Source organism: Neomonachus schauinslandi, unplaced genomic scaffold, assembly GCF_002201575.2.
Source record: "Neomonachus schauinslandi unplaced genomic scaffold, ASM220157v2 HiC_scaffold_378, whole genome shotgun sequence".
In the NCBI taxonomy this organism is placed as follows: domain Eukaryota; kingdom Metazoa; phylum Chordata; class Mammalia; order Carnivora; family Phocidae; genus Neomonachus; species Neomonachus schauinslandi.
The window spans coordinates 8,165-19,789 of record NW_025409075.1 but is presented as its reverse complement, the minus strand read 5'-3'; the positions used below and the strand labels follow the sequence as shown (position 1 = coordinate 19,789).

At 58.8% G+C, this 11,625-nt stretch overlaps 1 protein-coding gene across 1 annotated transcript; it reads right to left on the bottom strand.

Moving 5' to 3' along the window:
• Positions 1–469: 469 nt before the first annotated feature.
• Positions 470–11,172, bottom strand: LOC110581951 (SLAM family member 9-like; the record flags this gene model as incomplete). The annotated part of the gene is made up of 4 exons (XM_044912194.1): positions 11,076–11,172; positions 4,292–4,684; positions 2,430–2,726; positions 470–561 (listed from the first exon to the last, which is right to left on the bottom strand). Coding segments are annotated over exons 1-4 (855 nt in total), but the record flags the coding sequence as incomplete, so codon positions are not given.
• Positions 11,173–11,625: the final 453 nt, after the last annotated feature.

The window sequence follows — 11,625 nt, the reverse complement described above, 5'->3', positions numbered from 1 at the left end:
GGATCCACGCAGTCCCTGCTCAGAGCAGTGAGAGGGGGAAAAGGCAGGACCAGAGCTCTGGGCATCAGGCTCACAAGACAGGTGTCCCCGGAGGGCGGGATTCTACTGCTTCCTCTGGTTAAATCATGCTCATGGCCTGGCCTGGCCTGCGGACCTCACTGTAGACGGTAGTGAGAGAGGTCTCCTCTTCTAGATGTGGTGCACCCCTACCCTGGAATGCAGACAGAGGGTTCCTGAGGGACACAGACAGCCCAGAGGGACCCACACAGACCCAGTGCTGCTGACAAGACCTCCCCCAGCGCCCAGCACTGCATGGACCCCAGGAGAATTTTCTTAGTTAATACTGCCTTGTCTGGAAAGGGTTAAGAGGCATCGAGGCCAGAACGTGCAGATGGCTGGGATTGACAGGCACACACCCAGGCACAGAGGGACTTGGGAGAACCCAGGCTGCCTCCTCTCCCAGCCTCACCTTGTCCCTGTTGTCTCCAGCCTCCTGCTGGCTCAGCTCTGCATAGTGGATGCCACCATCCGGGTCCCCGTGCTCCTTCTGCGATCCTGCACCTGAGTCATACACAGATGGAGCTTGAGTCTGAGCCTGGCCACCTGGACCCTCCCCCACTCCATGATCCCCACGGCCAAGGCCACAACAGCCAGCCACCTGCAGGGACATGCTCTGAGCAGCAAAATGCAGGAGAGAGGGTGTCCAGGGTCCAGGGGGGAGGGAAAGTGCAACCTGCCTCTCCCAGGCTTCAAGTTCTTCTTCTTCCCACGTCTCTTCCAAAGATATAGTCCAGCTCCGAGGATCAGCAGCACAACCACAATGGCCCCCAGGATGCCTCCCAGAAGGGCAGCACCAGCCTGTCCTGGTGGATCTGTTTCTGTCACAAAGACAGACTGAAGAAGGTTAAGACACAGAGAACAGAGGACGCCCATTGCCAGGCACATGGAGACGTCTGAAGGGACCTGGTCAGAAGCCGCAGAGGGAGGAGCATGGCAGGTGCTTTCACTCAGCCAGTACCCGAGCTCCTGCCTGGGGCTGAGGTGCTGAGAGGAACAGGACATGGTGCCCGCCCTTGAGGAGCTCCTCAGTGGGGGGAGGGCTGAGAACATGCCAGAGGCAGCCAGCCAGAGCCATGCCAGGGCACGAGAGCTTTACAGCTTGTACCCGGGTCCTCAGGGAGGGCCTCCTGGAGGAGGTGATGGGCAAACCTTGTCTCGAGGGAGGAGTAGGAGATTCCCCGATATTCAGGGTGGGTGCGGCATTCCAGGAAGGAGAGCGATGAACAGGATGTCTGGGTCAACTCTCCAGCCCTGGGAGCAGCCAGCAGCCCCTGGGGCAGGTGGGAGAGGGACCAGGCAGGGAGGAGCCCAGTAGGAGGATGAGACGGAGGCAGGAGTCTCTTTCCAGAGGGTCCAGTGGGTCACTGAGCCATGAGCTTCCTCTGGGATTAGGGATGCTGAGGCAGCAGGTCCAGCTGCCTCCTCTCCCAGCCTCACCTTGTCCCCCAGCAGCTGGAGGAGGGGGTGGAGGGGTGAGGGGGCACACGGGGAACCAGGTCATTCATTCATTCATACATTCAGGGACACAGTGACTGTGAGCAAACTGTCCGAGGCTGAGGGTGGGACAGGCATTCAAAGTAGAAGCAGAAATGGCCCTGCCCTCCAGGGGTTCAGGCTGCCGAGGAGACTGATCCTGGGCCAGAGCATCAGCTCTCAGTGTGGGGTCACTAACTGCTCCTTAGAGGAGACGAGGTGTGAGGGCAGGACAGCAGCAGCTCCTGCAGGGCCCTGAGCCATCCAGGCTGAGGACCCCTGTGCAAACTCTCTTCATGCTGGAACTGCACCCAGCACATGCCCCTGTGGGACTGCTCGGGTCACAGGTCCCCCGAGCCAGCTGCAGGGAAGAGGTCCCTGGAGGGGAACAAGTGGGGGAGTGGAGGACTCCTGATTTGGAAGGGCTGAGGGCAGAGGGAGGGGCCTGAGCCAAGGCTGGAAGCTGAGGACAGCAGGACCCAGCCAGGAATGCAGGCAAGCAGGTGGGTGTGAAGTGTGTCCACGAGACCAGAAATGGGCAGAGGAACCCCGAGCCCTGAATCCTGATTCACTGGCTCAGACCCCTCAGATGGCACAGACCACTGACACCCCAAATCGCTTCTCCTGAAAACCACCCTGGACACACAGGGAATGATGGATGAGGGTGGGGAGAGGTACCTGCTGGGTGCTGCCTGGACCAGCAGGGGTGAGAGGTAGGGAGGAACAGGGGAGGGACACTGAGAAAGGCAGGAGCAGGTTGGATGTGCCTGCCAGAGTCCTGGAGTGTGTCCAGGTAGCAGGTGGTGACATAAACGTGGAAGACAGAGGCCGGGAACCCTCACCCAGGGCTGCCTGAGCTCCCGGAGAGCCCCTCCCCTCTGGCAGGATGCACTCACCATGGCCACAAATGTTCCCAAGGCCCCGGGTGGCAGTTTTCTGGTCCACCTGGTTGCTGACCACACAGGTGAGGCTGGAGCTGGGCTGGCTCAGGGTCAGGTTCACAGCCAGGGTCCAGGGGTTGGGGGCTGGTCCTGGGGAGGGTCCCTGCTCCAGCTCCCTGGGGAGACCCTCGCTCTCCCAGGACACGATCAGGTCCTCCCTGGTTCCCGTGGTGTCACACTCCACAGTGACGTTGCACCAGCCTGGTGTGAGGGACAGAAGCGTGGCCCGGATCTGGGGAAGGGGTGCGGGCTCTGGGGTGGGAGCGACAAGAGGACAGAGCTGCACGTGAGTGGAGAACATCCCAGCTCATGCTTTCTCCTGCGGTATCTCCCTGAAGCTCTGGCTTCCTCCCCCTAAGGATGGTGATTGCAGTTTACAGATAACACAACACTGACCCCAAAACATAGCAAGTGCCAATTAGGAAGGGAGCCACTGAGTTCAGCTCTATGTGATTTCACTAGACCAAACAAGTCTTGAAAATCTCCCTTGATACAATAAATGCTAGATCCACCTACCGAAACCCATTAATTCTAAGACAGTGGAGTGTCACCTAGAAGAAGGAAAAGTTGTCAAAGATTTTCCTGGTCCAGACCCTGGCCCTGCTTCTCCTGCTCGGATGGGCCCGGGACTGCACAGTCCCTGGTGCATTAGGCCACTGGACAGCTCTGGGAGCCCAGAAACAGCCCCAGACTCCCACCAGGAGAGACCGTGGTGGGGGACACAGTGGTGGCTGCGAGGAATGGCCTCCCTGAGTGTGGTCACATCATGGCCTGAACTTGGGTCCACCCAGAAAGACAAGGGACAGAGTGACTTCAGTCTTGGGAATCTCCTGGACCACTCTCTTGGGAGCAGGACATCTCCCTGTGCGGAGGGGGGGGCAGGGAGAGAGAGCTGCTCACTGAGTGTCTGAGGAAGGGTTGTCCTGTGACCTTCTCCTACATTGGTGGAGGTTCAGAGCTGGACCTGTGGAGTCTGAGAGTGAGCTGGCCTCGGGCTGGAGCTGAGAAGGACAAGGGGACGGGGCGGTGAGAACCACACACGGGATTCCAGATCCTGCTAGGTGACCAGGGTCCCCCAACCATGGCCACGTGCCGACCCTCAGAACCTGCAGGTGTCTTAGGTTCCATGGCAAAGGGAAACTGAGGCTGCGAACCAGCTGACCCTATCCTAGAGCTGGTCTGGAACCCCAGACAGTCTGCATGTGGTCACAGGGTCCTCTCAAGTGGAAGGAGGCAGGAGAGGAGGTGGGAGGGATGCAGCGTCAGAGGGACTCATCCCACCAGTGCCGGCTGTGAAGGGGGAGGAAGGGGCCACGAGCCAGGGGATGCGGGCGCCACTAGAAGGGGGGACAGGAACAGAAAGGGATTCTCCCCGGGCCTCCAGAGAGGAGCACAGCCCTGCCGACACCCAGACCTCATGGCAGAGGCTCTGGGGTCTGACTCCTGCTCCACAGCCCAGGAGGACGCGCAGGTGGTGGTGTGGTCAGCCATGAGGGTCAGTCACCAGCTACAGCAGCACTGGACAGCTAATAGTCACACTGAGTGCCCTGAGTCCCGTGGGCACAGTGAGTGTTACGGCAAAATCCCCATTTCCCCCCATTCCCTGTTCCACTCCTGAAGCACCGAAGTGACTTATCCCTCATGTGAGTCTCCGCTCTGCCTGCATTTGTGATGGACACACGGCATCCAATTTGAGGGGAGAAGATCGTGTCTGAAGGCTGGGGTCGGGAAGGAATCCTGCAAGCGGGGCGCGTGGACACTCCCAGGGACAGAGGAAGGAGGTCAGCTATGGGACGGGGGGAGGGGCCGCCACGTACCGTAGACCCTCAGGTGGAAATCCTGGTCATGCTGTCTTCCTCTCCTGTAGGACTCTCGAGCCCGGTACCGCCCACTGTCCTCAAGGGTCAGGTTATCAATCCTCAGGGTCGTTATGTTGAGCACATGGACCCTCTTCTCGAACTTGTCCTGGAAGTTGACCCATTCTGGAACATCTCTCCCAGGAAACACGTGCAGCATGACTATGTAGTTTGACTTGGATACAATGCCCCATGAAATCTTCTCCAGCCCGACCTCTGGAGGTAATTCTGGACTTCTGATCACATGAAACCACACAGAAGCTCCTTGAGTCCCCTTCAGAGAAACAGGGATTCCAGAATCCTCAACTCCAGAAGCATGGGCTCCAGAACTCTGGGTCACAGCACTGCAGACGCCTAGGACATAAGACAGAAAATGTGAGTGGTTTTCACTAGGAATAAAGGAGAAAACCCTAGAACCCATCTTCTTCATGAAATCCATCCCATGTGCTCCCCTTGAGTCTTGGAAGGCAGGACGGTGCCATGAACCTGAGGCGAGGCTGGAATCCCTCCTGGTCCCCGGGGAGCGTCCCTTGAACAGGTCACGTGAACTTGCTCCCCTGCACTGTCCTGAGCCCTAACAGCGAGAGCATGAATGTCAGGAGACCTGGGATCCGAAGCATGAGCACATTTTCGGTCCACCCCAACTGCATCTCTGCAGGAGGCAGCTTCTCATGGGGCTGCAGAGACCCCTCCTGCCCACAGGCCGTGCAAGCTCTGTCCCTGGACTGGGGGCTGCCCCAGTGACTCGCCTCTAAGGAGCCGTGTGCCGCCAACATGATGGATGGCCCTCAGGGACAGCAGGTCCTACAAGGGTGTGACAGGGTCTTGCGCTCACTCTGTCTCCTGCTCGCTCTGATGAAGCCCGCCGCCGTGTTGTGGGCAGCCCCGTGGAAAGGCCCCCATGAGGAGGGACGGAGGGCAGCCTCGGCCAACAGCCAGGGAGGGGTGAGGCCTCCGTCCAGCAGACACAGGAAGAGCACCCCGCCAGCAAGCACCCACGGGAGCCTGGACGCACATCTCCCGGGTGACCCTTGAGCTCCCTGCAGCCCCAGCCAGACCTTAGTGTCCATCCCAGAGACCCCGGGCCTGAGGACCCAGCCGAGTCCCCCTGGGTCCTGACCCGCTCGAGCTGGGAGCCCACACCTGGTGTGTGTCCAGGCGCCGAGGGGGCGGCTGGTTACCCCAGCAGGTGACAGCCAGGGAGAGGTGAGGCCCCAATCTGGCCCCCACAAGGTCCACTGAGTTGGGTCACTGACATGGCTAGGCTACCCCATCCCTCCTAGCATATCGGGACACTAATGTCATGAGTCCCACAGCACAGCGTTCAATCCCTCTCATCAGAAACCGTATTGGCCCAAACCTTGATTTTGTACTCTCATCCTCCAGAACTGTGTGAATAAAAGATTCTGTTGTTTAAGCTGCCGGGTCTATGCTGTCTTCTTTTGACAGCCCCAGGTAACTGAGGCAGGAGCCCAGCTAGCATGGCCCCCACGCCATGTGGACCGGGTGAGGGCTCCTGGGGATCCAGGCCTGGGCTCTTGGCCAGCAGGTCCCCGAGGCGTGAGCTCTGGGGTGAGACAGACCTGTGTTCAGGTTCCAGATCTGCCCTTTACTAGCTGAGAGGCCTTGGGCGATTTCCTAAACTGTCTAAGCCTCGAGGTCCCGCATGGGAAGCACGGGGACGAGAGCTGAGGGTGTCCACGGGGCTCCTGCAAGGATTAAATGTGACGACACAGGAAAATCACCCACAGTAAGTGTTTCCTTGTCGCCGTCCTCACTGTATTAGGGCCTGGGGGGGAACTGACAGGTAGCGGGATCCACCTGCCGCTTGCTCACCCGAGACCAGGGTTCCCCATGAACGTGATTCCCATTCCCTACATTTCAGCTGCTCCGTCAGATGCTGAGCGTCTAAGGATCCCAGGACAACCCACTGAAGGTGGCGGGTTGCAGAGTGTTGTCCCCGTTCCAAGGATGAAAAGGTTGTATTTCAGCCACACTCAGCAGCTTTTAAATTGTGTTAAATGTTAAGCAGATTCTGCATTCCAGTAAAGGAGGGGCGCTGGAGATGGAAATGCATCCTCTCTCCGACCTCTGAGCCCCGCTGCCCAGTTGCCCTTCCCACAGGCCTGTGCTCTTCCAGGTTCGAGTGTGTCCCTCCGGAGGGGGTCTCTGCACTGACAGGCACCTACGTGTGTCTCCACGTGCCCGACCCCACGCCGCCCGCTGCTCTGCTCCCCCCTCTTCTCTGCACGGCTCGGGCAGGGCTGCACCTGCGTCTGCACGCGGGCAAGAGTCTTGTGATCAGCTGCCCACGGCCCCACGTGGGCTCTAGTTCCTTCCACGTGTGCCGGGCAGTCAGGGTGCTCTTGTCCCTGCAAACACGGTCCCACTGAGCAGCCTGGGATTGGAGGCTCTGCACACACGGATGTCCGCACGTCACACGCGGGGGCACATCCGTCACACTCGGTGCACAGAAGTGGACAGGTGCACATGCCTCACCCATGGGGGCGTACCTGTTGTAGGCGGGGCATGGGTGTCACTCACAGGGCATGTCTATCTCATGCTGATGGACACACAGCACGTGGGAGCGTATTCTGCCTCACACACGGGGGCACATCCATCACACTCGGGTGTTCATACGTCACACACACGGGCATATACATCACACGCTGGTTCATCCACACCACACTTAGTGTATATAGGTCACACATGGTTGTGTAGACAGCACGCACGGTGTGTAGACACTGGGATAACCCCTGGGTGGGTCTAATGGACCAAAGGCAGGTCCATCTCAGCCTCTGACAGACCTTGCTCATCGTCCTCCCAAGAGCGACCCCCGCTGCTCTCCTCCCAATAATGCTTAGTTTTCCCACCAACACACGGTGACCGAACTTTCTGCCCTTTGCAACATTGATAAGAGAAAATAATGTCACTTCGTATTGGAATGAGCATTTCTCCTGTACATGAACCCGGTCACCATGTCCCATGACTGTTGATCTCCTTTTCTGGCCGCTGTGAGCTGTCGGCTCATGTCCTCTGCCCGTGATTCTGTTTTTCTTATTAGCATGTAGAGCTAGACTTGTATTAGTAAGATTAGCCTGTTTTCCAACAAAATAATATAAATAGTTCCCGGTTTGCCTTTCACCATTATCTCTGGACTGTTAGCCCTGCTATTGTCCTCATGAAGTTAAACAGATGGATCATTTAAGGCTTACTGGTTTACCTCTGGCATCAAAAGATCACCCCCCACATCAAAGTGTGCTCCTAATTCTCTCTTGTTTCCTTCTAGAGCCTTCTTATTTCAGTGTTCGTGTGTGAGTCTGACACACAGGGAATGTGCTGGGGTCAGACCGGGAGGTCAGGTGCAGCAGGGCGGTCGGTAGCCTGGACGGGAGGGTCCGGGAGGCGTGAGACCAGGTCCTCCGACCCGTGAGCGTGTGGACAGGAGCAGTCACGTGACCTCCCTGCCTTCAGCCTTCCCTCTGGGACGGGGACATAATAGCCGTGCTGCCCTCCCAGAATGAGTGCTAGGGTTTCAGGAGAGGGAGGCCTTCCCATCCCAGTGAGCCGTTCTCACGACCACGACGGTTATTCTTGACCAAGCACACCTGGGATCAGCCCGGCCTTCCTGGACTCAGGATGGAGCCCATGTCTCTCCCCGAGCTGCCCCTCTCGGGGGCTCCTCCTGGGGTCACGGATGGGCCCCCGGGACACAGACATCCATGCTGTGACCCTACGGTGTCCACGGGGAGTCAAAGTCCGGCCAGGGCCTTCCTGACCGAGAGGACTCTCCTGACTGTGTCCACAGCAGCTGGCTTCCGTGGCCCCTGTCCCGTCCCCCGTCACCAGGTAGCCGAGACCCCCGAGCTGCTGGGCAGAGTGGTGGAGATGGAGGGAGGACCAGCTACGCGTTCTCCCACGCACGGCTGAGAACAATGTCTACTGTGCCCTGGACTTGGTGTGGGCACGTCCCCTCTGCTCAACGGGTCGTCTTGTGATTGGAAAGTATTCTGTGCTCATCCAAAGTGATCCTACGGATCCTGGGGTTGATTCAAGTAGAAGTTCCAGGGGCGCCTCCTCCCAAAAGTCAGCACCATCAAGGATGTGCGTCCTCTCTCTGTGCGGCCACAAACACGATAAACCCGTGCACACACAGGACATCTGGGTAAATCGATCGGGGTTCCTGGTGCCCGTAAAGGGCTGGACTTTGACTCTTCCTGTGACCGGGCTTCCTCATGAATTCATGCACAGAACAACAGTGTCCTGTCACACCCGGGTCCCCACCCCAGTCCAGGCGGCCAGGGCTCATCTCCTGTGGAAATGTGCAGAGTCTGGTGCACACAGGATGCTAACCCCGAGTCAGAGAAGCAGGCTTGTTCCAACAGGGGGGCTGTGCCTAGGGCTCCCCGAGGGATAGCGGTTCCGTCCACAGGGCGGCACCTGCCCGCAGGCTGTTCCCCAGGAATTCTGAGCCCACCCTGTCCCTCTCAGTGCCCCCCGCCGTGGGTCAGAGGGGTCCGCCCCAGGGGGACAGGGAGACAGAAGCTGGCGTTGCTGGTGACCATGGGCAGCACCTGCGCGGCTCCTGCCAGACGGTTCGTGCCCAGCTTCTCAGCGGCTCCTGCTGCACCTCGCTGTCCTGAGAGGGCCGTGCCGACCGGGGTCCACACACTGGGGCGAGAGCCAGGGTCCTGCAGCAGGTGCTCTGCAGACCCCGCTCAGGGGCAGAGACAGAGACAGCAGAGGCCAGAGGATTGCCGGGGGCCTCGAAGAGAGCATCCCCTCCCTCCTTGGAGGGCTGAGGCTGGGACCACAGAAAGGCCTGGGCTCTGGGTTCTGAAGGGGCCCCAAGCAGGCTCCCAGCTGTAAGTCCCTGTCAGGACACAGGACGAGCACAGGACGGGAGGAAGACACAGAGCAGAGGTCTTGGAGAAGCGACAGGCTAGTCCCGTCTGGGGGGAGACTCCCAATCCCAGAATGTCACAGCTGGAGGGTCTTCGAGGGGACCTTTCACAGAGGATGGGCTCCCTCGGGGGGGAACTTGTCCCGGGTCACACTGTGCAGAGCCGGACCTGGAGCCGGCTTCCCTCTCCCCCAGCCCAGTGCCTCCCCTGCAGGGAGCTGCCCTACAGCCCTGCCCTCCCCCTGCCCTCCCCCTACCCTCCCCTTGCCCTCCCCCTGCCCTCCCCCTGCCCTCCCCCTGCCCAGGGCTCCTCCCTCCCAGCACTGCTGTCTGGTCACTGGGGTCTGAGCAGTTCTGGGTCTCATCCCCCAGCTTTTGTCCCGGGAGAGGGGACTGCAGTACTCGGTGGGCTTTGGCAGGGCAGGGACGTGGGGTAGCTGAGGGTTAACCAGCACCTGCTGGAAAGGGGGGAACCCGGGAGAGAGGAGGCTCAGCCCTCAGGCTGCCGGGGAGGAACTGCCCAGAAGCTGGACGAGAGCTTGAGCTTGAGGAAGCTGGACGCCCACTCAGGACGGGAGGAAGGCCCGAGAGCTCTCAGATCTGCAGAAGGTGCTGATCCCAAAGAGGGTCAGAGGGTCAGGGGCGGGGCGGCAGTGAGCAAGAGAGTCAGAAATTATTTAAATAAGATGAAATTCAGCCTTGAACCACTAACATAATATTTTGTCCATTTCTTTCTCTTTACCTTCCTTCTTTCCTTCCCTCCTTCCTTCCTTCTTTCCTTCCTTCATTTCTTTCTTTTCTATTGTTCTCAGTCTTACAACCCAGACATTTATGGAGGAAATTCAATGTAATTTCTCATATTTCTCTCGTTCAATAAAATTGAAAAGAGAAAGCCCACATGTCACTGACAAGGAGTTACCTCATTAAAAGGGTCTTTCAAAGTTCATTATCTAATGACTTATCTCCCTGTTTACAAATGTCCTGTGATTCCAGAAATTTCCTAGAATCCCTGCAGCTCACGGAGGGGCTGGTGTGCTCAAACCAAACATTACAGACAATAAAAGCTTTCCAAGCTGTCCGCAGAATTCACGATTCTGGAGATCACAGTATTTTCTTCTTTGTTCTTTAACTTGTTACACATAAGCAGCTGGTCTAAGATGAAGTAAGAACCGGAAAATGGGGCCCTTGTAAAAACAGTCATTCAGTTCTCTCTTTGTGTCCCTTCTGCTTCCCTCCCGTTTCCCCATCCCCGTCAGTCCCACCGGGAGCCCCATCATCAGTCTCCTGTTCCGGGCTCACCCTTACACACGCAGGTGGGCGCAGACCCTTGAATTCTGGAGGCTCCTTTCCTTCCGTTGCAAACAGAATGTCACTGGATTCAGGCCCTCATCTTGCCAAGGAGCCAGACTAGAGCGGCTTCCTCAGCTCAGACGGGGGCTCTGGGTCGGCCCTCCTGCACACAGCAGCTGCAGAGGCTGCCCGGTCCCCTGGGCATGGCAGGCGGGGGTGCCCATCCCCACCGCTGGGTCCCCCGCAGCCCCTCCTATGTCTCCTCCATCCCTCTCCCCAGGAGGCTCCGGGCTCTCCTGGCCTCACCCCCCAGGGAGAGGTTCCCTTCATGCAGCTGGGCAGCCAGGGCTCAGGGTTCCCAACCTGGCCTCAGCCAAAAGCTCCCTGTGTTCCTTCCGTTCACCCCGGGGCTCTAAACCAAATGCACTGCGTGTGCTCAGTCATCACGGAGCTGAGTTCTCTGGTTCTTCAGCAAAGCCCTCAGACAGCCCAGGAGCTCCTGCCTCCCTGCCCACCCGGCGGCCCCCCTCCCAGGGAGCCCGGGCCACTCACTGAGGAGGAGGCTGGTGAATCCCAGGAGCCAGGAGGCCCCGCACAGGTGGGGGTCTTCTGAGCAGGTGCCCATGGCCGGCTGTCTCCCTGCTGGCTCAGCCTGGACCTATGAGGTTGCAGAGGAAATACCACAACACAGAGTCTACAACAGAGGAAAAGCAACACTCAGAAGAGCCCTTAGGGTCTTCCGCACCCCAAGGGCGGGGCTAACTGTTAGTTCGGGGACCTCACTGTCCAGTGTAGAGTAAGCCATTCCCATCTCTCATGTTATCTCAGCACCCGCAGTGGGTCCTCAGGAGATAACTGCAGAATAAATGGAGGAACAGCTCCCCGCCCAAGGAGGCCCAGTGCTGGAGAGGTCCCGTCCCTGTGCTCACAACCAGCTTGGTGGTCTCCCCTCCCCAGCCTGCACCCCTAGGGTCCCCGACCTGTGTCCCTGGGTTCCCACTCAGCCAAGGACACCCTGCTCACCAGGGCCAGCCGATGGCCACGCACAGAGTCACAGCCTAGAGCCAAGGACGCAGGGTCTCTCCTGCTTTGGGCCTGTCCT